Source organism: Micromys minutus, assembly GCF_963924665.1.
Source record: "Micromys minutus genome assembly, chromosome: 5".
Taxonomy (NCBI): domain Eukaryota; kingdom Metazoa; phylum Chordata; class Mammalia; order Rodentia; family Muridae; genus Micromys; species Micromys minutus.
Window position 1 is genome coordinate 26,957,616 of NC_137974.1, and position 27,117 is coordinate 26,984,732.

At 44.0% G+C, this 27,117-nt stretch overlaps 1 protein-coding gene across 4 annotated transcripts in view; it reads right to left on the reverse strand.

Moving 5' to 3' along the window:
- The window catches only part of TBC1D4 (TBC1 domain family member 4), a 160,287-nt gene that overhangs the window by 61,946 nt on the left and 71,224 nt on the right, over window positions 1–27,117 (reverse strand). For all 4 annotated transcript variants that reach the window (XM_080917213.1, XM_080917211.1, XM_080917212.1 and 1 more), the window contains 2 exons: window positions 5,185–5,781; window positions 2,917–3,006 (listed from right to left, as the gene is read on the reverse strand). In XM_080917213.1, coding sequence (XP_080773339.1) covers window positions 2,917–3,006; window positions 5,185–5,781 — 687 coding nt within the window. The remainder of the gene's footprint in view (window positions 1–2,916; window positions 3,007–5,184; window positions 5,782–27,117) is intronic.

Sequence of the window (27,117 nt, forward strand, 5' to 3'; positions counted from 1 at the left end):
TGGCTCAGCTGATGATGAAGGTTTGAGAAACTGTGCTGAGTTGCTGAAAACTGTCTCTAAGGCTCCTGGTGGTAGTGGTGGTGGTGGTGGTGGTGGTGGTGGTGGTGGTGGTGGTGATGGTGATGATGATGGTGGTGGTGGTGGTGGTGGTAGTGGTGGTGGTGGTGGTGGTGGTGGTGATGGTGGTGGTGGTTTGTTTGTTTCCATATCAAAATAACATAATGGCAGCCACTTGGAGACAGGTGTGAGAGCTGTCCCAAGAGTCTTCTACCAAGAGTGGACACTGTTCTTTCTTATTATAATATACTCGATCTATCCAGTGGAATGGCAAAAAAAAGGGGGGGGGGGAGAGAAGTCAGTGCTGGTTTTTACAAAATGTGGGGGAAAACAGAGAGAAGGGAGGCTCTAAGTCAGGTAATGTGAGTTCCACCTGGAAGAACTTGGGTGAAAGAGCTTTTATTACTGGCTTGGTACTAAGTGGAGACCTCTCAGGGCCCCATTAGCTCAGTGAGTCTTCAGGCCAGGTACTGAATGCAGCCACCCTGCATCCATCCATCTCCTATGAGGAAGTTATAAGACTAGGTAATGAGCGGGGACTGACCAGCCACTGCTGGAACAGGCTGCTGCCCACCAGCTTCTTTTTTGCTGCTGACCGTCTCCTGACCCAGGATATCACAAATCAGAGCTTGTCTTCAATAAATGGAAGAAGGAGAAGATCATATTGGAGCTCCTACATCTGCATTTGTCTTTGTGTGTGCTTGTGTTCATTTGGATAATTAGTGCACACTGAGGTATACTTCTTGCACACCTTAGGGAAAGCAGAGACAAGAGGTGCTACCTTCAAGGATGCCCCTTGACATGAGTTCAACATGAGTGACTATCACTTTCTCTGTGGCACTTGGTCAGCTATAAAGATGGGCTCATTCACAGTGGCCATGTGTACTGAGAACCTAAGGGCTACATGGGCATCTAATGTCACACCCAGTAAGACATATTCACACCATGAGTGGCCAGCCCTGGTAAAATGTGTGATCTTATGGGAACCTTCCCATAAACAGACAACTACAAGAATACTTTACAAGTATTGGGGATGGGGATAAGATCAAATGCCCACCAAAGTTCTGTGTTTCTTAAATAAGAAATTTCAAAGTCTGCAATATGACCTTCCTACAGTCAAAAGCTACTGCTCTCCTAAGTGGCTAGAGCAGAAGATGTTAAAGACGACAAAACTTGCTATTACAGGAACAATATCAAAACAGGGTATTAGAAATGAAGGTGTATAGCCAAAGGGGGGGAGGAGGGGAGGAAGGTGAGAAAAGGACGCAGAGGGGGAGATGCAGCTGGGGAGATGCAGCTCAGGGAATATTTTTTTCCTGCTCCTGTTGTGATAACACACTGTCTACCGGTTCCTTCAAACAGAACTTGCACATCTCCTGTTGATTTTGCTACTTACGATTTTTTCCCCTACCAAAAAAAAAAAAAAAAAAAGAGTATTTTACTTCATTCGTTCTTTGCAATTGAAACATAGAAAAACTAGTATGTTTTGTTTTCATTAATCATTACATGAGGCTTTCACTTAATACTTGGTATTTTCTAACAGCAACTGATTATTATGCAATCACACCAGTGAGTAATAATTGCTGTCTCCCTTCTAATGTTCACCCACACAACATCCTGTACAAATAGCAATACAAAATGTAGCGGGGATATCTGTTTCTGAGACCCCTCCACACCAACCACCACAAAAAAAAATTCAAAGTAAAGAAATAAAGGTTTATTAGCTAAAGCAAACAACTAAAAGAACATAAAAAGGTCCTTGTCATCAAAAGAAAGTCTTAATGTCACACCAAAAGTAATGTTAACTCCAAAATTTAAATAAACATTTATTTATTTATTATATATGTGTGTATATATGTGTACATATCATGTATAATGCTTTCTATGTTTAGAAGTGTGACCCTTTGTCTTTAACAGTAGAGTTATCTCTCTAGCTCAGATTTTTCAACATCAAATGTAGAGACCCTGTTTAAAAAAAAAAAAACAAAAAAAAAAAAACAAAAAAAAAAAACAAATTCTTGAATGCACTTTAAGTCACAGGACAAAACCAAAAGGTAATTAATTCTACATCCCACAGAGATACCTTTGAATATGTAACTTTTCCAGAGCTTGATTTAAATACACCTTGTTTGCTGACATGTTTACAATATATTTAGCTAGCTCAGACTTTGGGGTAGCTGTTGTAAAACATTGCTATAGTCTGTAACTAATAATACACGTATTTGTTTCTATTGGGGTTTTTTTGTTTTTGTTTTTGAAGTTATAAGTATATATTTTATAGAGTAAAAAAATAAAGCAATGAAAGTCCCAAAAGATTTTTTTTTTCAAAATCAATCATTTATGGTAACACACACTGAAAAGCCTACTTCTCCTTTTATCAGCTGCTGTGGGATAAAGAACCAATATATCTTGCTGACACCCCCAAAACCCACAGCGAGTGTCTGAGGAATGCTCGCTGTGAGATATTTTCAGAAGAATTCACCACCACAAAACCACTAGCAGGAGAGACTGGATGAAACATCACAAGTCAGAGAGCTGAGCAAAAAGTGGAGGACAGACACTGAGGTCCGGAGAAAGAGTCTGTTACCATAGAGACAAGCACACGAATGCGTTTTAATTGTAAGGACCAAATTTTTTAACATTTCCCCCCTTAAATTGGAGCTCACTGATGGAGCAACTGGTGTATTATGTGTAAGAAAAGTGCTAGGTTCTTGCCTCAGGAAAGGAAGGGGTGATGAAGGAAAAACATACTTAATGTAAAAACAATAACACTTGGTCTATGTACGCCCAGGTGTTATGGCTTATTCTGGGATGTGACAATTGGCTTCCTTAGACACTGTGCTGTGGCAAGATACATACCTGAGAACAAGAGGAGATATCTTTGAAATTCTTCTCGAGCACAACCGATTTAGTGTCTGGACTGATGAGGTTAATCTCGAAGCGGCCGACCTTTGAAGGTAAAAGAGAACATTGCAGGTACTTCAGCCCTCAAGGACCTCAAGCATGTAAATATGCAACAACAGCAGTTCCGATGATGAGGCCCAGACAAGCCTCTACTGCATGTGTTCCACCAGGTAATTCAACCCAAAGGCAGCTGATTCAAAACATTTCTTTCCTCCGGCTGAAAGTCAAGCGACCTTGACTTGACCTTGTACAGTTCAAGCCAAAGAATATAGATCTGTTTGTTTGTTTGTTTGTTTGTTTTGGGTTTTTTTGGCAGTCAAGAAATGAGGTCTTTTTTCAAAAATGTGCAACCTGGAGCTGGAGAGATGGCTCAGAAGTTAAAAGCACATGTTGCTTTTACAGAGGACTCGAGTTCAATTCCCAGTACCACTTGGTAAGTTTACAACTCTCCATAACTCCAGTTTGGGGGGGATCTGATGGCCTCTACTAACCTCAGCAGGTGCCAAGTAGAAACATGCTACACATACATACATGAAATATGAAATATGCAGGCAAAACACTCATACACATTAAATAAATAAATAAATAACCAATTTCAATATGCCACCTTAAGTCTAGTCACGAATCTTAAAATCATCAGTTACTAACCTACATTGTAAAATGTTTTCCAAAATAGTCAATAAAATTAAATATACAGGTCTGGGTTTAATTAAAATTTCGGAAAATAGATATTCCAAAAGGCTAACAGAATGAAATACGAGTGGTGAAGAACAACTCTCGCAGCCCAAAGAAGGGGTAAGACTGACTTCACACATACCACAGAAAAGCCAGAGTCACTCTGACCACAAGTCTAGGACAGGACTTTACACCACCAACAACAACAATCCAAGAGATTAAAATGTGGCCCAGATGCTAAGAGCTTTGCGAGTCTGGGAACTTGAGTTCAGGTCACCCGCTTGGCAAGGTGGTCTTGGTCTTCCAGATGCTGTAGTGTTAGCACTGCAGGGGGCAGACACAAGAGGATGGCAGAATCTTGCTGTCTACCAGCCTTCCTGAGAAAAGAATTCTAGGCTCAAAGGGATAGGGCGGAGAGTAATAAAGGATAAAACTAACTTCTTCCTGGGGCATCGGTTCAGACACATCTGCATACACCATAAACCCCTGCCCCTAGAAAACAATCTTTTACTCTGAATGGAGCTGTATCAAATGACTTAATAACTGACCCAGTGAATTATCAAGCCAAAGGTACTTCTTTACCGCTCCATTTCTGGTGGCGGAGTAAGTCAGTGTGCTATATGAACGACTCTCTCTAGAAGACATCACTTTTTTCTGCTCCCTGCCAAATCCTACTTTCCAAGATCCACACCTCCGAATCACTGCTAAGACTCTAGTCTTTTATAAGAATGCATTTAGGAGTCAACCCAAGCCGGACACTGGTGATGGACACCTAGTATCCATCGCGTGAGTCATTCCAGAAGTTAAAGGAAGTCCTTCCTTCTCTCTGCCTCTCTAGGGTCCATGACACGTCTGTGCTGTTTCTCTGATTCTTCTGCCTTAAGGTAGAAGTGTTTGCTGTGGCTACTGGGGTGAGCAGAAAGGGGAGAGAGTCATGGGGCAGGGCTATTGGGAAGATGGCTTAGTCTCAGATGCAAGCAAGAGCATGATTCCCAGATCTCAGTTTACAAAGAAAAAAAGGGGGCAAAACCAAATAACTCAAAGCAAGGAAAAGAGGAAGGGAAGAAGAGAGGAGGGGAAAAGGGGAGGGGGAGAAAGGAGGAGGAGAGGAGAGGGGGAAAGACGAGGGGAAGAGGTGAGGGGGAGAGGAAGGGAGGGAGGGAAATGGAGGAGGAGAGGGGAGGGAAGGAAAGGGAAGGGGAGGAAAAGAATGACATAGTAATCAAGTACTTGAAAGACCAGTGTTGAAAAATAAAAAGACATGTAAGTCACTGGGACTCCGCTAGCCAAATCAGCCTTGCATACTTACAGAGTTCCAGTCCAACAAGGGACCCTGCCTCAAAACAAAACAAGGTGGATGATGCCTAAGGAATAGTACCCAAAGTTTGCCCTCTGATCTCCACGTGCATCCAGGCACATGAGGGCAACGCCCACCACGCACCACGCACCACGCACCACGCACCACGCACCACGCACCACACACGCACATGCAGTGACCAGGGAAGAACTATAGCTGCCCAGCATCTTAAGAAGCTGTAGGCCAACTACCTGGAAGAGCATGGTCCGGTTCTTCTCTGAGTCTGAGGGCTGCACGTGACTGGGCGCACTTGCGTGCCTCCTTCTTGGCTGTATTTTCTGGTTGTTCTCCTGAACCTTCTTTTGCATGACGCCTGTGACACTGCTGCACCGAGATCGGAACTCCTGCTGTTCATCAAAACCACAGTCCTCCAAAATCCTCTCTGGGAAGCAAACCCGAGAGCTGGCTAGTACGGGTTGGCTGGCCAAGGCAGGGAGGCTAGCCAGGGAGGGCAGAGCACGGGGACTGTGGACTTCTGCCTTCTCAGGCCAGCTGTCATCTGGAGACACCGGAGAGTCAGCCTCAAGGACACCTATCTCATCCCCCGGGTCGCCACCTCTCTCGCCCTGCAACTTGAGTCGCTGCTGCTCATGCAGGCTGAACTTGTCCTTACAGTCATCAATGAGGCTGGAGGGCGCCTTCTTATGGGTCACGATCACCCGCCCACAGTAGAGCACTTCGAACTTCTGAGAGTTGTAGAAGGCATCCTCATTATCTTTGCTGGGTTTGGAGTCCTCCTTCATGACAGCCTTGGATAGCTGCCTGATGCTACTGATCACATCTGGAACCTGGGGAGACAATTAAAGGCCTCCTTTTAGTGGTGTGCCCCAAGATCATGTCTTTTTACCTGAACTGTTACACAGAATAGATTTTCGAGTACTGTAGCTCCTACAAATGGGAGACAGAGTTGGCAAAGTGATATTCCTCTGAAGTAATCTGCTTCAGGGGGGAATTAAAATTTAAAGAGTAATATATTTTCCCACTTTAACTCCACGAGTATCAGTCCAGCAAGGTGACTCATACCTGGCCGAGGCAGGAGAGATTGCTATGAGTGTGAGGCTAGCCTGGGCTACAGAGTGAAACACCATCTCAAAAACAACAGACGTACTAGTTTGTCTAAAACAGAACATGGCTGTTTAGCCCACGGAATCTTCAATAAGTGATACCTTTTATTCACAGGTAAAAGTTGGAATGTACCTCTGCTGGAAGAAACTGGCGTTCCAACAGTGAGGATAAAACCAGATGCCCTCATCAGGATTAGCAAACTAATCCAGAGTGGCTGCAATTCCCACTCATATAAATATATATATAAATACCTTAGGACGCAGGATTTCACAAAATTGTTAAACAGCCTCTTAGATGGAACCAAATGTTCATCACCTCAGTGCTCACTTACACACACGCACACATGCCAGCATACCTCCAGATATTTTCAATATGTTTTCAAAGGACGGAGATGTCTGTCTTTATTTTTATCCCCAGCTTCCAATGCACCTCGAATAATTCCTGGATCATATAGCAGATCCCAAGTATAAGTATTAGTCCCAGCAAAAGTCTTTCTATTGTTTTAGGAAAAAGGAAAAACCGTAGTATTCTCTGGGTTGCTCTATATTTTGACATGTGTGTCTTGTCCTTAAATCTTCTAGACCCACTCAGTTTAGAAGTGGGATTTCTTCTTGTCCACAGTTACTTGGAACTTGGTGCCAGAGCAGTCACTGTTGTTAAACAATGTGTGTGTCAGCAGGCAAACATGAAGCTTCTCTGTGGAGGGTAAGCTCCCCATACTATTTTTGCAGTGACTCGCCATGATCTGTCACTTCAAGTGTAACGTCAGGTGTCTATGCCAACCTGTAACTCAGAAGCTTAACCCTGTTGTCTACCTGCTTACCGCACCTGAAGGGTTCACAGTGCTGGACAGTGAGCAACTGACACTCAACCCTATGATACAAAGTACACTTATGTCAGCGGGTAAAATACAGCCTTATGAGAATGATCTGTTCCTTCTTGTCAACTCTGTAAACTCAGTAAACACTGATTATCATCTAAACCTTAAACCTCAAGGATCTACGTGTTTGTGTCTGTGTGTCTGTACGTCTGTGTGTGTCTGCATGTATGTGTGTGTATCCCTACAGCTAATGTTTCGAGATATATATACATATATATACATACATATATATATATATGTATATATATATATATATATATATGTATCCCCAAATTCATTTGTGTGTGTGTTTGTGCAATATATATACATTGCATGTGTGACTGATGCCTACCAAGGCCAAAAGGGGCTTCAGATCCCTTGAACTGGACTTAGGAGGGATGACTATAAGCCACCAAATAGGGTTACCAACCTATCCAACCTGGGTCCCCTGCAAGAACAGTAAGCTCTTAACTTCTGAGCCATCTCTCCAGCCTTTGTGGGAACTTCAAGTTTGACTGCCTACAGCCAGCTCAGCACTGCTTTTGACCAAGCCCTCAGAACTATTCTTTATTGTTGGGTGGAGAACGGAGCTCTGTGGTGAAAGTCATGGTCGGAACTGAGCCATGGTCAGAACCAATAGAGCTGCTGGGACTCTGCTCTGGAAGCACAGAAAAGACCCAACTCCTCAGTGAAATTCAGTCAGTGGCTGCACTTACACAAGCAGAGGCTGACATCCTGAATTCTAAACTGAGTGGGTCATTTCACCTTCCAGCAGTTTAACATGTTGACAGCATAAAACTGATTCCAAATGCCTTTGCTCTCTCTCCCAGACCATGATTCACCACAGCTTCAGTGACCTGAACCACAGGCACTCACCGCCAAAAAAAAAAACCAAGTTAAGGGTGGTCCAGCTCTGTGTGCTTTTCCTTGTGTGGAAGACACAGAAAAGGAAGTTGAGCATCCCACATGAGAAGGACAGTGTTTCTTATCATTACTGTGAGGACAAGAAGTTATCCACAATAGAGAAATGAATTACTAAAGAAACACACACACACACACACACACAACCAGATGTTCAGTAAAACGATAGTATTCTCCTATAGCACAGCACTAAATAGTATGCATTTACCTGTGCAGTTATGAATACTGCTGAATAAATTTGAATCCCCTGTGAATGTGTTACATCTTTTTCACATCTATTTCCTGTATTGTGACAGATGAGTTTTATGTGAGAAAAATCTAAGCTGTGGTAATGTATGTCTTACCATAATTATTTGTGACCAGTAGGAAAAGCTCGGGCTCAGAACTTGAATGAATACTGTGTGTGTGTGTGTGTGTGTGTGTGTGTGCGCGCGCGCGCACTCCTTATATTCAGGAGACATGGGCCCCTCAAAAATGGGGAACCATAGCTTCTCCCTCTGCTCATTGCTCACTTATAGTAAAAAGTACCATGTGCTTCCAGGACACCCCCAAATGCTGCAGAGCACCCTACCACATATAGTCTAGCCGTGTGTTGTGGCAACAAATATCTCCACTGCTCAGATGCTGCCTGCAGCCCACACAGCCTGATTCAGACTTACAGTTAATCCAAGGCGCCGTTTTTATTCTGGGCAACATTTACTCTCTAGCCAAAACAAAACCAGAAAAGATGCTCGCCAGCTAGGATGTTCATACCCCTTGGTCAGCTCTGCTGATGTTTTCCAGTTACCGCTGGGGAGTGGTATTTTACCTCTGCAAATGAGAGTTGTCCCTAGGTGATAGAGGATCAGAAGAGAGCTAAAATCTGTGACTCTGTCTCTCCATCAGTGTCAACGTAACAGAAGAAAAGAAAAACTCTTAGAATTTTAACATTAAGCCAGAAAAGGCCTACACTGTTGGAACTCTTCATTTCCAGTGAGGCACGATAATTTGATGAACAAAACAACCGAGGGAGCTTTTTCCAGCATCTGGTGCCATTTAGAAAGCGCCCAGTGCCACCCTTTTGCTTTTACACATCCAGGGACTCAGTAAAACAGCAGATTCAAGTACCAAGAGTGTGCGTTAAAGCAGCCCACATGCTAGATTCCCCCAGTTCCCCACAAAGGACTACTTGCTCCTTCAATGCCATGATTCATCAACTAAACCTGATGATTTCACATATTGATTTCACATATTCAAAAATATTGGTACATTCAAATTCCAGTTTGCCCAACTCAGGAGATCACTAAGTCTACCACTCCCATACATGTCGGAACGTTAGACACTGAAGGTTTCAGAAAATCCAAGATAAAACCCTGGTGTTCAAACATCCCCAAGGAAATATACCTTTGCTCAGGAAGCCAGCTGACGTGGAGTCTTCTGAGAGTATGGAGTATGCTAGACTGAGGGCCTCCCCAGCTTCCCCCCTCTGTCTCTCTCTTTCTGAACAAGCCACCTCCAGTTTGAATGCTGTTAAGTCCACATCATTGCGGTGTGGCCAACGAGACTTCCCAACTGTAACTGTTTCAAAAGTTAAGCACTCCTTGAGTCTGCAATCTGGAAATACACATTGCTCGGGACAATGGCGCCAAAACTTTGCCCCCTTTTTTTCAAGAGAGGCTTTGTTTTTTGATGACTGTTCCCTTTCTTCTGCTCTTTAATCTTGTCTAACATTTATGAATTTTATGAATACAATAATAATATGATGGGAGAAGATTAATCTATAGCATGAGGACATGTTCCTAGCAGGGCTCACATAGACTTCAGTAAATATTTTGTAAAGGAATGCAGATGAGAACTTAAGGATATACAAAGTAGCCCTTTCGGAAGACCAGTGAGGTCCGCTGTTTACAGGTGATGCAAGCCTAGTGGATTGGTTCATGATCAGTCTCTTCCTATAGCCAGAAGTAGGCACGGCACTATTAAAATGAAGGGAAAATATGAACGCTGAGGGGGAAATACTACAAAACATGTAAACTACACTGACAGAGCTGTCTCTCACCAGGAATAGCAGGTAAAGTAGCCTCGCCCACATAGAAACAACATGGAGTCTGTCATGTAAATAACATACGCCTTAGAGCAGTGGTTCTCAACCTGTGGGTGGCAACCCCTTTTGAGGATCACATATCAGAGATCCTAACTGTGAGATATATGCATTACAATTCATAGCAGTAGCAAAACTGCAGTTGTGAAAGAGCAACAAAGTAAATTTACAATTGGAGTCCCCACAGCAGGAGGAACTGCATTTAAAGATTGCAGGAAGGTTGAGGGCCACTGCCTCAGAGAAGGGTAGCTCGCTGTAATCCTACCATGCTGATGAGAGGAGATCATAGGGTGGGAGAGATGGGGGGATATACAGAACACCTCTGCTGGCCCAGAGGACTGGAGTTGGGTTCCCAGCACACATGCACGACACACAGCCTCCTGTAACTCCAGCTCCAGGAGAGCCCGATGCCCTCTCTAACCCCAGCAGGCACTACCATGCAAACTCCATATGAATGCATAGAAAGAGGAGGAGAGGAAGGAGGAGGCGGAGGAGGAGTAAGAACATAGATTGTCTAGTGGGGAAATGATGGACGTAGAGTGGGACGAAGTGAGATCACTTTAAGAAAGAGCAGTTAGGTAGCTCAATGTTGTCATTTCTGTCAGGCTTCATTAAAATGTCATTATCAAACAATGGGGGATGACTGTAGGGTTATGGGGTCTCTTCTCTGCTTCACCAGATTTGGCTGCTGGGGAAGGTAGGACGGATGTATTGCTCTGATGGTGAGGAAGCAAAGTCTAGCATTCTCAGTGGGAGGACAGAGGACAGCTGGAGCTGGGGGCGGGGGGAGGCCTGGGGCCTGTGACAAGGCCAGGGGGGGTGAGGTGCATCTGAGATCCAGGCACTGCTGTATGCCTCAGACTGGACTGGGGGTAGGTGGGGAGGGGAGCTCCTTGGGAGTCCTTAGGGCTTGATGGTGGCAGCAGACTTGGTTTGAGCTTGGGTGGCAGTTGTGGCTGGGAAGCTCACAAGGGCCTTCTACTGGAAACTAAAGGTCTTTATAGGCAATGGCCTTCTCTGTGGCTCCCCTCTGTGGATCACAACGAAAAGAGGCAGTCCATGGTTTTAAGGTGCTTATCGTCATAGCAGAAAGTGGACGAGTAAAACCATGCCCCACTTCTCAGGGTGGGCCTGAGGTTATATACCTTTATGCAGAGAGGAATGTCTTATTGGCTAAACCCTCCAGGCCTTCAGGTACCTCATTAAAATGGAGATCTCCTTGAGCCTACATGACTACTCCTCTAAATGTAGAGGGGCTTGGGGCATTGCCCTTATGTGACTGATGGCTACAAATCTATGGGGGGGCTGCAGCTAGTGACAGGGGCTTCGAGCCTTGGCTCAATTGGGGAGCAAGCTGCCTTTCACAGCCACACCGGGGATGGGAAGTGTGCACACACGCTGAAGCAGCTTGTTGGTATTAGAGAAATACTACCAGACTTAGCCATTTTTGCAGACACCGTTGCCTTGGCAACACACCGGGTTCACAGCATACTCTGAGGCAAGGCTGAATATTTGTAGATGAAATGCGGCCATGTAGCCAGGCTGATCCTAAATTCTGAAGCTCATACCCTCAGCCTCACAGAAGGTGGGACTACAGGGGTATGCTCTCACATACGGCCTCCCTTTTAAGTTTTTTTCCACAATTCCTCCAGATTCTTTGCATTTGCCTTAAGAACCCTAAGTTATTATTTTAAATGAAATGTTCCACGGTAAGTTAAAGTTTAATTCCGGGGGGAGGGAGTGGGTACATTCAAAATAGAGTAATAGATGTTAAAATTCACAGAATTGCAAAGCCCTTGGTGCCCTTGAGAAGTCTCTGGTCAACTCCATCTTGTTTCTAAGCAAACTTCTTACATCAGAAGTTAAAGCAATAAAGAAGATAATGAGATTAAAAGAGACGATTCGGGGCCAAAGGAAGAAAAGTAACTCTGTGACGTGAAGCAGGCTTCTCTGAGCAGCTTTAGTTTTCATCTCCGGGCTACAAGCCAAGATGGTTTCCTCTTAGCCCAGACTTTATAGTTCTAGCAACCAAACCTCAGATACTCTGCTCCAAACCCTGGTAACAGCACAGCTTTTCTTTCGTCGCTAGTCTCCTGATTTGAGATAGAATGGAGCAAATCTGTTTAACCTTCGTACCAAGTTCTTCCCCGAGTCTGTCTTACTGTTCATGGCATTGAACTTCTTCCATAGACAGCTCAAGGTTTTAGCTTATTTTCACTTCCTTGTGTATGTGTGCTGTGCAGTGTGTATGTGAGTGACCACGAAGGCCAGAAAGGGACATCAGAGCCCTTAAAGCCATGGTTACAGGCGGTTGGGAGCTGTCTGACGTAAGCACTGGGAACCAAACTGTGGTCCTTGGCAAGAGCCCTTAACTGCTGAGTCAGCTCCCCAGACCCCAGACAGATCTTCTTAGCCTAAGATCATTTCAAATTACCGAAGTATATGCCATACCCAAGGGGCACTCAAGGAAATCTTGGGGAATCAGACCACAGAGATAGGCAATAAAAAGCTAGAAGAAAAAAGTCATCATATTCCCTGTATCAAATAAACCACTGCTTTTTTTGTTTGTTTGTTTGTTTGTTTGTTTGTTTTGTTTGGGGTTTTTTTTGAGTTGGATATTCTCTGCATTTACATTTCAAATGTTATGCCCTTCCCCCAATATCCCCTCTTCCTCCCATTACCTCCATGAAGGTGCTCCCTCTCCCAACTACCCTCTCTCACCTCAGCACCTTGGCATTCCCCTACACTGAGAAAACGAGCCTTCACTGGACCAAAGTCCACTCCTCCCACTGATGCCAGACAATGCTGTCCTCCACTGTATATGCACCTGGGGCCATGCGTCTCTCCGTGCAAACTCATTGGTTGGTTAAACCACTGTTTTAAAAACAGATGCAATTCACTGCATGCCATGGTGCAAAAACAAAACAAAACAAAAAAAGCAAAAATCACAGAGCGTGAACTTTGTCCTCAGTAACAGCCCAACTCCAATACCTACCGATACCTATAGAAGGGACGACACCTGTCTTCAGTCTCTCACCTGGAACCTGTACATCACAATGCTTATCTCAGAGGTAAGCTCGAAGGAAAATCTGAATAAAGTATAGAAATGTGTCTGAAAATGGTGGGACAGTAAAATAGCCAATAATGTTTTTTTTTTTTTAAATTGAAACTAAAGTATATTTCTGCTCTGTGCTCTATAAGAAACTGAAAGAGGCTGTGTCAATATAAACACTATGGCCTTCATGAAATAAGGGGAAGAGAAAGACAAGGGGAGCAGACAAAATTACTATGCAAGACGAGTCAAAACCCTGAGGATTTTAGAGAGTGAAAATTTCCAAAAAGAAATCGGAATAAGACTCTTCACAGTTTTAGAGAAAGGGATCCTCTGTAAGACAGAGTAAAAGTCAAGCCAGTAAGGACCTGGTCCTACAGAGGAAGGGACATTCCGAGCAGTGAGAATGTCAAGTTCAAGGTTCTGAGCCACAAACTTGCCTGGTGTGTCTGGGGAACTGCAGGAAGTCCTTGTGGCTGGGGCGAGTGAATGATCGAGGATTATGAATGAGGAAATTGTGGGGACGTACAAGATTGATATTGTGCGGGCTTTGAGGGGGCTTCAGCTTTTATTCCTATTGTTGAATGTCTGAATGGAGAAACGACATGACTTAAGTTATGTTTCCCAAAGGACCCCTTTGGTTAATGCAGGGAACATGGTTAGCTCTGGCAACCCAGGAAAAGCTCACCCAGGAATAACCACGGGGAAGTGAAAAACAGTGGCTGGCATCTCCATACTGTTTTAAAGATACAGGGTGGGTTCTGAGGGTCCTGAGGTGGGGATACCTCTGTGCTTGAGAGGAATTAGAGATGCAACAGGCTGGGAGGAGCAGCTGGAGGCATCAGAAACTTGGGATGGGCTATACATTTTGAGTCTCGCAGTATCAACAGGCAGCTGAATCTACATCCCTCAGAAGGGAGAGGATGGCTAACATAGTAAACATGACACTATTGTCGTATAGACGACCCTCAAAGCTGTAAGATTAGATGGTATTTGTCAAGAGACTTTATATATAGGCTGGAGAGATGGCTCTGTGGGTAGAGGGCTTGCTGATTAGGAATGAGAACCTAGGGCTGGAGAGATGGCTCAGCTGTTAAGAGCACTGACTGGTCTTCCTGAGGACCTGAGTTCAAATCCCAGCAACCACATGGTGGCTCACAACCATCTGTAATGGTATCTGATGCCCTCTTCTAGTGTGTTTTCAGACATAATAAATAAATGATAGATGGATGGATGGATGGATGGATGGATAGATAGATAGATAGATAAGTAAATAAACTGTTTAAGGAATGCAAGAAGGCAGAATATAGCCATCCACACAAAATAAAAATAAATTTCAAAAAAAAGAATGAGAACCTAAATTTAGAGATGGGAGGTGAAGAAGCCCCCAACACTCCAAGGCTAGCTAGTCTCACATACTCAGCAGTGAACAAGGGGACTGATGCCCATGGCTGTACCCTACTCTGTGACAGTTTAAAAGGAAAACGGCGCTGTACAGGTATCCGAGGGAAAAAGACAGAGATGAGGCAAGTAATTCACACAGAAAATTCCCCTGCCCAGCCCCCTCCCACGAGGAAGAACTGAGGAGAGGTGAACAAAAGAAAAGTACATCAAGAACCAGGAATAAAAGCATCAGAAAAGAGGACCCTGAAGCCAGTAAAATCGGAGTAACCAGTGTGGCATCATAGGTGGTTTGGGCACACACACACACACACACACACACACACACACACACACACACACACATTGTATAGGCAGCAGGCAAAACCCGTAGTAGGGTAGACAATTTCAGGAACAAAGCCTCCAGCAACAGGGACAGACTATTAAGGCAGGAGAGAGAGGACAAACGAAGAGGTGCTGAAGACTTGGCTCAGCTGGTACTGGCTGCTCTTTCGGAGGACACAGCTTCCATTCCCAGCATTCGCATGGCAGCTCAAGCATTTGTAACTCTGGTTCCTAGGAATCCGATGCTGTCTTTCGACTTCGTGCACCAGTCACATACTCGTGCACAGACACACATGCCGGCCAAACGCTAATGATCCACAAAGAAATAACCAAATAAACCTAAAGAGAACGTTATAAATAAAGATGTTCAAATGACAGCTTTTGACTAAGAATGCCCAATGACAATGGGCAAAACTGGTAAGCTAGGAGGGGGTAGGGTCGCAGCAACATTGTGCTTACGTGGGGAAAAGAGAAGAGTCAGCACCAGCGAAGCTGGAACACTTTGGTGAGTGGGAAAAGGAGCTACAAGGGACCGCTGTGGGCGGGCATGGCGCTGTGGGCGGGGCATGATGGCACTGTGGGTACCAGACTTCCTCCTCCCACTCTCTCATGCTCCCTTGTAAATCACAAGGCATGCTGAGCTGAGCTGGGCAGGGAGAAAGGTTCAACAGGAAACTGAATTTAATTCAGAGTGATTACGAGCCAACAGGTGAGGCAAACTTGTCTTGGTATCTTGAGGTTACTATTTCGGAGGCGTCACGGAAGCACCTACAAGTTAAGGGAAGGTTTTACTAGGGAGCGTAACTGTCTTGGGTAAAATCTGGCCATTGGGAAATGGAGAGCAGGAGTCTGCATCCACATGAAGTCATGTATATTAACTACAATGCCAGCATACTCTGAGGCTGGGAGCTGAAGCGGAAGTTTCCAGTTGTGTCCTGTGATGAGGTCTCATATGGTCTTTTGCTGAGACAGACTTACGCTGTATTTTGCTAAGGCAGATTCTCGTGGTGTTTGGGAGGGGGGGGGGATTTGAAGCATTTTAAAACCCTTATTAAAAGTAGGATTTTAAAAAAAAGTCTAAGCCTACAGGGAGCTATTCTAAGAAGTATTGTATTGGTTCCCTATCTTGTTGCCATGACAAATTATCTACTTATACAACTTAGGGAAGAGTTTATTTTAGCTCGTAGTTTGAAGGGATGTAGTCAATCAGGGAAGGGAAGGCAGGGAGGCAGAAGCATGGGGTAGTTAGTCCCACTGTGTCTGAAGTCAGCAAGAAACAAATTTAAAAAAAGATGAATTTTCATTTGCTTGCTTTCTCCTTTCTTCTGGACCCGTAGCCCTTGAGACTGTAGCACACACATTCAGGGTGGGCCTTCTTTCCTCAGTAAATCTGTGGGAGCTTCTCTCACAGACAGACCCAGGGGTGTGTCTGCTAGGTAACTACAAATCCGGTTGGGTAAACGGTGAAAATTAACATCACAAATACACTTTTGGATAAGTCTCTGTGTGCTTAGGGTAAAATAGAACATTTCGCATCTTACCAAAAATGTGTTGATCAAGTATTTTTGCCACTTAGAAAAAAAAATCCCATATTTCTTTTCTTACCTAGATACAATCTTCAAAAGGCCAAATGAAAAGCAAAATATTGAATCATGACAGTAAAACTTCCTATGCACTCAAAAGAGTTAATTTGTTTTCTAATTGTAGTAACACAGAGTTCAGGACTATTAAATACTGTGAATCGCTGTTATTTATTATGGCATTTTTAAAATCCATGGTTCTGAATGATGCATATCCCTGAAACCCACACAAAACACAGTAAACCAATCTGCTAGTTGATTCTGTTAGTCAGAATAGCAGAATACTTAATGCTGGTTAATACTGCCTGCGCTTACTTCAGTGACCACCAGGGGGAGGGTTCTCACATGGACTCGTGTAAGTAATACAACTGCAAAAGAATAATACTGAAAAATTATAGTTTGTAAAATATCATTACCACTGCTCTTATTTTTGAGTCATAAAAATCAACCACTTAGAGTTAAAGTAATTGTAAATTTTGAATGATTAAACAAGTGTGCCAAACCAATTAGCAAGTTAATTAAAAAAAATGTTACTCTGAAAAAAATTATTGTAAAGTCAGGATTTAATGGACTTGAATCTGTTAAATATGTTCACAGAGATCATAATAAACATAATAATTTAAAATATGTCTTGGCATTTGATCAGGATATATGAAAAGATAGAGCCTTCTAAACAAAATGTCAGAGGGGACAGTTAATAAATTTCAACTCATAAAATGTCTGAACTCAAGAGGAGAGGAGGCTTTGAGCAGGGCACGTTGTGCAACGGAACGGGGGCAAGGGGGTGAGCCCTGAGCCAGAGGATCTGGACACCACAAGTTCGCTGAGATCAGTGGCTAGAGTTGTAATGGTATCGGAAAACAAAAACACCGCGCATTTCTCAGAAACCTATTTCTGTCCTGGCGTGCCGCATTGCTTCAGACATTTGTAACGGCACCACAGATCCTACACATTGTAAACAGAGCTGTACACAGCATTCCTGATAGCTTCTCTCCAGAGACTTCGGCTGTTTACAAACATTAGCTTTCATCAGGAAAGGTGCACAGGCCCCTCTTCTTCCAAGAAGAAAAACAAAAACAGAAACAAAAAACGATCCTAAGCGCTTATCACCGAACGATAAGGAGAAAACACACAATTGCCTGTCTCCAAAAATAGGCGTGAAGGAAGGGCAGCCACGAGGTGCCAGATGCCTTTCTGACCCAGGCGGGCACATTCCACGGGTCAGAGACGTCGGCTGCGTTCTCCACGGCCACTATTCATTCTGGAGCTCCGTCCTTGACCCTTACAGTAGATTTCTACCCCTCGGGAGAACAGGAGTCGAGGTGAAGTGTGTCAGATACAGTTATTGGCAGTAATCGAAAAACGGGCAGTGCATTGTCTTCCAGAAAGGCTGCCCTTTGGGCTGTCAGTACATGCGCAGATCTGGAAGCACGGTTAATACCTATCGCCCAGAGAAAGCTCTTACCAGAAAACACAGGTTCGGCTCACACAGCCGCAGAGTGGAGGGATTCCTCACTGTTCATTAAAAAGCACAAAGCCGCCTCCCCTTCCCACTCAACCAAAGAAATCATAACCATTAGCAGGCTCAAAGAACATGATTTTTCCAGTCACCTCGGATGGCAAAAAAACAAACAAACAAACAAAAACCAAACCAACTCGGTTCTGTAAAGGGTCTTACAGAAATGGCATGTTTACATGTGTGCTTCATAGATCTAGCATCAGATTAATAAATGTAATGCACACTGTCACAAGCAATAAGCCTCTACCTCTGTGATCTCTGGAACTGCTTGAGAGACACCTAAAAGGGTGCCCCTCCCAGCCACGAGGGTCCCCACCCAACCTTAGACGTGTGCTGTCTGGCAGGTCGCCTCTCCCGTTTGACAGAACTCAGTCTTGCTCCTCCTGTGTGCCGTAACAGCATAATCAAAGACCTCAAGAAGATATTTCTACTTATGAGAGTGTTTGGCTGGGGATTTTTTAGACCTTCAGTTTCTCTCTTCTCAGAAATTTAAACTCGTTTGTGACACTATCATATTTTTTTTAAGAATATAGAAGCCTTGGGCTGGGGAAATGGCTCAGTGAGCGAGCGTTTGCAAGAGGACCACAGTTCAGGTCCCCAACACTCACTGCAAAGCCACATTGAAGGCACCTGCCTGAAATCCCAGCAGTAGTGAGACAACTCAGGAGGATGCTGGGAGCTCATTAGCCAGCTTGGCTACCCTGACATCCATACCCCTCACACTCACACACACACACACACACACACACACACACACACACACACACGGCGGGGAGGGGTGGTAAACTTAATATGTGAACATCTTGGTTTCTCCGTAGGATTATCGAAGCTGCTGTTTGGGTGTTGGCATTACAATCAACATGTTCTAAGATAAAAAGAAATGAGCAAAATCTGTTGGACAGTCACTAATAATGGATGTGTATGGTGTGATCCTCTGGGCAGAACTGAATGCCATCAGCATTCTCAAAGAAGAGATGTTTATCTGAGATGAACATGTTTGAGAGACTTCACATCAGAAACCGAACTCAAAGCAAGTATTAGTTTGATGCTCTAAAAGGAACTTCTAGATTGCTACAGGGACAGTAACCGAGCAATGGACATCCAATTAAAATGTACGCCAACTGCAGCGTGTTCCTGGTATATACTGGTCTGATGGGATCACAAAACAGTACGGCTAATAAATGCATTGAAATAATAGCTTAAATTTCATAATTGCTTTTCAGCATAGAAAATACAGGTCCGAATCATTCCAGCAGGCGGACACAGGAGGCAGCATCGTGTTTGTAGACATCCTTTATCTGGTCATAAAAAAAGTTTACTGAGCCGTAGAGACTCTCCCATCCTTGCCTGTAGGTTTCCACTTCAGCCATCTGAGGTATGCATCACAGACAGTACTATGCGCATCATAAATCTTCCGTCTGATTCCTACTGGGGTGTCTTATGATTTCACTGTAGCACAGTGGGGTCCCCATCACCTAGGCATCTGCTAAATAAATCTCAAAAAAATGGTACCAGGGAAAAGAAGCCTCCGCCAAAGTGAGACAGCTGAGTGTCCAAATATGCCTGCAATAGTCTAAGAAGCATATCTGTTATCACAGTTGGAGCTGTGCAAGAGTAGTAACCATGACTGTCTGCTTGTTTTTATGTGTGTTGTCCTTTAAACCTATAGAAAGCTAACACACAAGTTTCTTTCTGACTCTTTACCAACTTTATACCTGTTCCTAGAAGAAACTATCCCAGCAATTCCGTTGAATGAAGGTTTCAAAATGGCTCTGAAAGCCAGCAGGAAACAGTGATCCAACAAGAACATGAAGGCCCAGTAGAAACAGTGATGCAGTGCAATTAATGCTGCATTATCCCGTGGGCACTACAGGTCTGTCCTCAAACAGGTGAACAGAACAGACTTCCACTTATTGGTACTACTTAGGCGTGACATCGCTGACTGTGATAGCTTGAATACGCTTGGCTCAGGGAGTAGTACTATTAGAAAGTGTGGCCTTGTTGACGTAGGTGTGTCATTGGTTTACGTGCCCCCCCACACACACACACACACGAACACATCACACACACACACACACACACACATACACACACGAACACATCACACACTCATGGGCACTGGCTGGCTTAGTAAGAGGCCTAATTAGGTTTCTGGGCAACTCCATTTTTTTCCCCCAACCCGGAGCAGCAACTCCATTCTTATAATGAATACATAAAAGTAGTGTTCAATGACATATTAAATGCATCTAAATTATTATTCTAGTTACTAAGATCCATTTACTGCATTTCTCTTTTAAAATAAAATAATCTTACAATTTGGGATTTGGGAGTTTCCTCTCATAAAGGTTCTAAAGCTATAAATTGTAATTCCTAGTGTGATAAAGAGCAGGTAGGTCCTAACCCTATGGCTATAGATGGCATTTTGGAAGTGTAAAGCCCAGTTGATATCATTTCTGACCTTAGCTTCTGATTTCTGCATGCAATAATTTGTATAATAAACAGTCAGGAAAGTATCTTTACTTCTTGTCTTAAAAACTGCCTATGCATCCTCAGTCAGGAAACAGAAAACTGTACTCAGCTTGCTTGCTCTTTTTCTTTAGCCCAGGGCCCCAGCTCCTAGCATGTGCTTCTCACATTCAGGGTAGGTCTTAATGCTTTAGTAGGCAGGGCCAGAAGAGAGGGAGGGAGGGAGAGAGGGAGGGAAGAAGAGAGGGGGGAAGAAAAGAGGAAGAGAAGGAGGAAGGGAGAGAGGGAAGAAGGGGGAGAAGGAGGAAGGGAGGGAGGGAGAAAGGGAGGAAGAAAGGGAGGAAGGGAGGGAGGGAAGAAGGAAGAGAGGGAGGGAAGATGGAAGAGGGGAAAGGAGGAAGAGAGGGAGGGAGGGAGGAAGAGAGGGAGGAAGAGAAAGAGGAAGGGGAAGAGAGAAGGAGGGAAGAAGGAAGAGAGAGGGAAGATGGAAGAGGGGGAAGGAGAAAGAGAGGGAGGGAAGGAGGAAGAGGGAAGGGAGAAAGAGAAAGAGGAAGGGAAGGAGGGAGGGAGGAAGGAAAGGAAGGAGGAAGGGAGGGAGGAAGGGAGGGAGGAAGGGAGAGAGGGAGGGAGGGAGGGAGGGAGAAAAAGAAGAGAGGGAGAGAAAGAGGGAGGGAGGGAAGAGGAGGAATGGGGAGAAGAAGGGAAGAAGGGAGAGAGGGGAGAGGGAGGAAGGGAGAGAGGAAGGGTAGAAGGGAGAGAGGGAGGGAGGGAAAGAGGAAGAGGGAAAAGAAAGAAAGAAGGAAAAACTAAAGGAAGACTCACAAAGGTGCTTCTGTTCACCTGAGATCAGAGCAATGAATACTCTGAACACAGATATTTTCACTTGTCTTCATCAAGTTCAAGTATCAACTGAAAAGCAGGTTCCTGCTCTGAGGAAGAGCCTTTGTATGAGAGCTAAGAGGAATACAGGAATAAACAGCTAGGGACCTGCTGGGAAGGTCTCTGTGAGCACTGTAGTCTGGGCTTACCATGTGCTCTTCTAAATGCTAATAGCTGCCCTCAAGGTCTTGTCCTGGACTCCTGCTGAAAGTGCTTTCTGTGTTTTATCTCCTTTGAGGCAAGTCTATTGCTATCTTTGCCTTATTGCTAAGACACTGTCCTGGAGGTACCGGTTTTAACTTGCAGAACCACACAAACTAAATCAGGTAAGTGAATCCGATGCTTCCTAACTTGAAAGAAAAGAACCCAAAGACTACTAAGACACCCATGAGTAGACAATAACTACAGGGTTTAGGAGGTAAGAGACTGTGTGCCACAAGTCTCAGAATTGTGCTATGGTCTTGAGTGACCCAGGACACTTTCATAAACACGAACAGCTTCATAGTATCTTCCGAGGAGGGCTGACTCATATCTGAGAAGTAGAAAATAAAAATCACCAGAAAAGGTTTGGCTATATGGTCAATAACAAAACAGCTAATATGAAAACAAAAGGTTTAATAAGGGCATTCTAAACACAGAGCTTTATAGCGGGCTTTGTGCTTGAAAATGTGGCTGAATATTTTTTCCACGACAATTGTTTGGATATCCATTGTCACTTTTAAAGTACTTTTCTAGAAGAACTCTCCTTAAAACTTGGGCTTGGAGAAGTGGTTCTCAACCTTCCTAATGCTGCAACCCTTTAATACAGTCCCTCATGTTGTGGTGACCCCCCAACCATTATTTTGTTGCTACTTCATAGCCATAATTTTGCTGCTCTTGTGAATTATAATGTAAATGTCTGATATGCAGAATACCTGATGTGTAAACTCTGTGAAAGAGTCTTTCAACCCCTTGCACAGCAGTCGATAACCACAGGTTGAGAACCATTACCTCGAAGCTTCTGGAATAATGACTGTATCTAACAATATTTGTCATTTTAGGAATCCCAACCAAGGAGAAGAACAGAGGGCACTTGCTGCTCTTGCAGAGGATCTGGGTTCCATTACCAGCATCCGCATGGCAGCTTACAACTATCTGTAATTCCAGTTCCAACGAATCCAACATCCCCCTGTGGTCTCTGCAGATATGAGGCATGTACGAGGTGCAGATACATACATCCAGGCAAGCACACATACGTGTAAATTAAAAAATGAATGTCTAGAGAAATAAATCCCAATTAAGAAGACGTTTTTATTGTTGTTTCTCATGTGTACATGTCTGTGTGAACACGTGTTATGTGTATTCACTACCCTCAGATGGTGTCAGAGTCCCTGGAACTGGGTGCAGGTGGGTGTGAGCTTCCGGAAGCTGGTGCAGGGAAAGGAACTCAGGTCATCTGAAAGATCAGCTGATAACCACTGAGCCATCTCTGCACCACCACCAACTCCACCACCACACCACAGAAATGAGGAGGGTGTTTTTAAAAAAAAGAAAGCCTAGAAATCAGTCATTATATAATAACTTCACTTTATTAAATGAAAAAATAAGTTAGAAGACTGTTACTGTTTCACAATATTGCAGTAGTAGATTCTCTTACCTGTTTTACTCTGACAGTGCCGTGACAATTCGTTCTACCTCCTCCGCCCCACTGCAGCCCGTTGCTTGGCCTTCCACTTCAAACGGACTGTTGGAAAATGTACGACTTTGAAACTTAGGCACTGGGTTTTAGGAAACTATAGTTTCACTGAACTGTGCAAATGTTGGCACGTTGTTTGAAACATCAAAATACGACACTTGTTAACCTAACCACCAGTCTATTCGAGTCTTTAGTACTGGCAAGCTGGCACGCCCATGGTGCCAACCCAAGTTTTTCCTGAATTCTAAATGCTGTCGGCTCTTTTCCTTGGTAAACATCCCTTCACTCATTTGCAAGAAAAATGCCACTGACTTTGGTGCTGTTGAGTCAGTCTTTCAGATAACCGTGTTCCACGACACGGTGGCTGTTCAGCTCATGCGTGCTTGTTTTTCTCACGCAGGTCAAGCTCTCCTGACCCCTTGCAGGTCTGCGGGTCAGAGTTCAGGATAAATCCATGCAGGCTGACATCTCAGTTGCTGACGGCAGCAACCCTTACTTTACTGAAATCTCCGGCGTGAAACACTTTCCATGTGGCCCCAGGGCTGTCATCCCCGTTCTCTGGCTGTCACTCAAGGGCTATTCCTAGCCGCTGGTGGCCTCAGCACTCTGAGGAGGGTGGCATCCTTAGTCTATCCTCAGTGCTAGCAATCTTAGGTCTGTCGCACACCCTCATCTCCAACCCCTTCTGCCTTCCTCCTTCCGTTGTAAAGATGGAAGTGACATGCCTAGGTTGCATCCACCCACAGGACCCGGGATTACTGTCCTGTCCCGAGGTCATGAACTTTAAGCAGTCCAGCAAGTTACTTCTGACAATGAGCAAGGCAAACATACATTTGCAGAGCTGTGACTGCTTACCACTCAACTCAGACAACTACACTTAATGGTCTTCTCTGGACTGGCATGTTGGGAGGAGGCCTCTCACTCTGGTTTTTATCACGCATTCTAATAAAGATGGTCAAATTGCAATATGAGTAATGTCTCAAAAAACCATAAAGTGGTTTGGGCTTTAATTTTTCTTGCCTATATTTATTTACTTATTTATTTAGATGTCATTAAGCAGATATGCATCTCAGGCTGATTTGCAGCTCATGGTCCCCCTGCTACCTCCCAAGTGCTGGGACTAGGTCAGATACTACCAGTCTCCCTGGTTCAACCTCTGAGTTCATTTTTTAAATAAAGACTTTTATTTATCCTTTGAGAATATCATACAACATTTCAAACACATTCACCTCCAACTCCTTCTCTTAATTGCTTTTCAATCCACCTGCCTAACTTCCTGTCTTCTCTATTTTTCTTTCTCAATTTATAAGCACATTGACTTTTGTTTGTATGATCCATATACTTCTAGAAACAAGTCTGTTCACTTGATCATGGTCCAGTCACACACATGAAGAAAACTGACTCTCCTCCAAAAAGCCATCAATAGTCCAGAGATGCCCATTCTATGCTAGGATACTAACTTGTGTGGGCCGTGTCCAGGTGGTACCACTTTGCTGGAGTCTTCCCCAGCCTCTGGCTCTTAAAACCATCCCATCCTTTCTTCTTCAATGACACTTTAGCCTTGGAAAGAAGGCGTTACATGGGTGTCCCATTTGTAGCTCTATACAACACAGTTATTTAGTCTCTGAACTTGGATCCGTCATGAGTTTCCCGTTAATCGCCATCCGGACCTGCGAAGTCTTGAAGGTGACAGATGCAAAAACCAAAGTAGAGTTTGTTGATTCGTGCCAGTGGTTTGCTAGCCATGGTTAGCTTGTTAGCAGTGTTCTCTCTTCATGGTATCAGTGACTCTCCTTGGAAGGAATGGTTACCTCGGCTCATTGCCTCATTTCTTCATTTCTTTATTAAATTCACAGCTGCACCAGTCCCCTCCCCCACCCCCAAGCACCCATGATGGAAGCTTCGATAGGTCCAATGCGTGGTTCCCAGACAGTCTCCCTAGCCCTGTCGGAAGCGGAAGGACAGGAGCACTTCCTGTCTTTGAAATATGTTCTTCATTTGGCCACCCCACACTCTCCCAGGTTTCAGTCCTGATCCTGGCTCCCCTTTTTCAGTATCCTTATTCCTTCTATCCCGGCCCTCTAGCCTTTAGTAACTGGTGCTCTTGTCTTTCCTGTTTACATCTCTCCTTTAGTCTTCCTGTCTAGTCTTAGGGCTGAACAAGAACTGTCTGCTTCCACACTGTGGTCTCTGAGCTCAGTTCCTAGCACTATGGCCTCACGGAATCAGCCTATCCAACAAGCCTCTTTATGGTTGCTCCCACACAGACTTCCTCCTCAGCTTCAAGAACACCCTCCCTCTCTCTTTCATCTCCTGTAGCTCCTCACTCAACCTTGGTCTTTCTCACTGGAAAACATCACTCCCTACATTTCCTAAAATAACCCTCTCATCCTCATTCTTCCTGTCTCTCCTTTCCTTCTCGCCTGTCCTACCACTTTTCCTGCGAACTTCCTCTTCAAACACAGATACTCCAGACTTCACGTCCTTTGATTGTCAACATCTGCCTTCCTCTCAGGAAAGCATGAGACCTAGGAAAGCAAAGACTTTCGGCAAACAAGTATTTCCTAAACAAATGAGCAAAATATTACAGTTAGAGGTACATATAAAAATGATCTTGGTTTAAGGATTATAACACTGTTGCAAAGATTACCACAGCAATCACCAAGTCGATGCCCCCCACACACCTTATGTCCGGTGTTCAGTCTACCCACAGGTGAGTCACCTACATACATTTTCGTTTCTTCTCTAATCACTTTGGTCTATTTTCGTCTACAAATAGCAGAGAAGGTTAGCTCCGGAAGCGAACCATCCACTGCAGTCTTCTGGCCCTTGTGACACCAACTGTGACTTCTCTGGGTTACCTGTCTTCGATTCAGAATTCCCCTCCCTGCCTCCCTGCACCTCTCTTCTCCTCCTCCTCCTTCTAAACTCCTGAGAACAGGTTTCTTCCTCTTCAGTGACTCCCTTCATCTTTTCCAAGGCCCCATCTACCTTTCTTTCACAAGGACTCCAAGTCTTAACTTATGCTGTTCTTTCGGGTCTCAGGCTTTTCCTTCCTATGAGCTTCGACCCTTGGCAATGTGAAGCCTCTGTTTGATCTCACTACTAAACGTGGTTTTGTGTTTCCCTTCCTTTCACTGCCAGGCTCTCTAGGCCTGAAGGAAAAGGTCATGTATCTGACAGCAGTGAGGCTCTTGCAGCCAGCCTCCCCTTTGACCTCCTTTCTGTGGGGCTGTGGAAAGTTAACACTGAACCAGCATTCTATAAAAGCAATTCAGTTTCTTAGTTAATATTTATGTAAGCAAAACTACACAGGGCATATGGTCATGTTCTAAACAATGTGTTAGTGGTAGGAAATATCTCTCCTTCATTTCCCGAAACCCACTAGATAACACACTACAGGTTAACAGCCTTTTGGCTTGCTATTCTCAGGCCAGATCTACAGTGAAGAGAATTCCCAGTATAACACAACAGTTTGGGGTTACCCACACCTGGGAAATTTGTAGGCTCTACATTCCTGGGCAAAGTTGTTTCTTGGTTTGTTTTAAGTGAAATAAATAAAAAAAAATCATGAGCAACACTGATGTTTGTTTTCCAAACGGAAGAATCAATAGGCGGCAGGCAATCCAAGTATGATAATTTCTGAAAATGTCTACATGGATGACTTTGAAGCAAGGGTTACATAATATGACCCTGTAATTAGGAGTTTGTATATACAGCTTAATAGCTTAAGAGGTGCCTTTCGACCAATGTCAAGTTAAGTGCTACAATTACCTTAAGAAGAAAAGGAAGAAAAAATACAATTAACTGGGGAAAGCAAAGGACACAAACTTAGCAAACCCAGACCTGGTCCCTAAACTCTGAAGTTTTAAGTTCAAGTTTGTGAGCATTTCAGCCCCTCGCGGTTTAAGCTAACTTGATATCCATTCACTTCCTTACTTATTTACATATGTCCTGCAGGACCAGCGTTTAGATTCTACCAATGTTCCAGCTCATCATAACCCTTGTGAATTCTAAAACACTACGAAGAACAAGAGGTTCTAACAGCACTGGCATTCAGGGGGGAAAAACTTTGAACTGTGCGTTAAATCAGTTTTTCAGATGTTCCTGATATATTTTTAAATGTATTCTTTGAGATTTTCACATATCTAGACAATGTGTCTTCATCAATCTACTAGTTCCTTCCAACTTTCCCTACCCCCACCCCAAACACCTCTCTCTCAATATCACATCCATATATATATACACACACATATATATATGTATATACATACATTAAATTAAAATTATGTTAGATATAGCC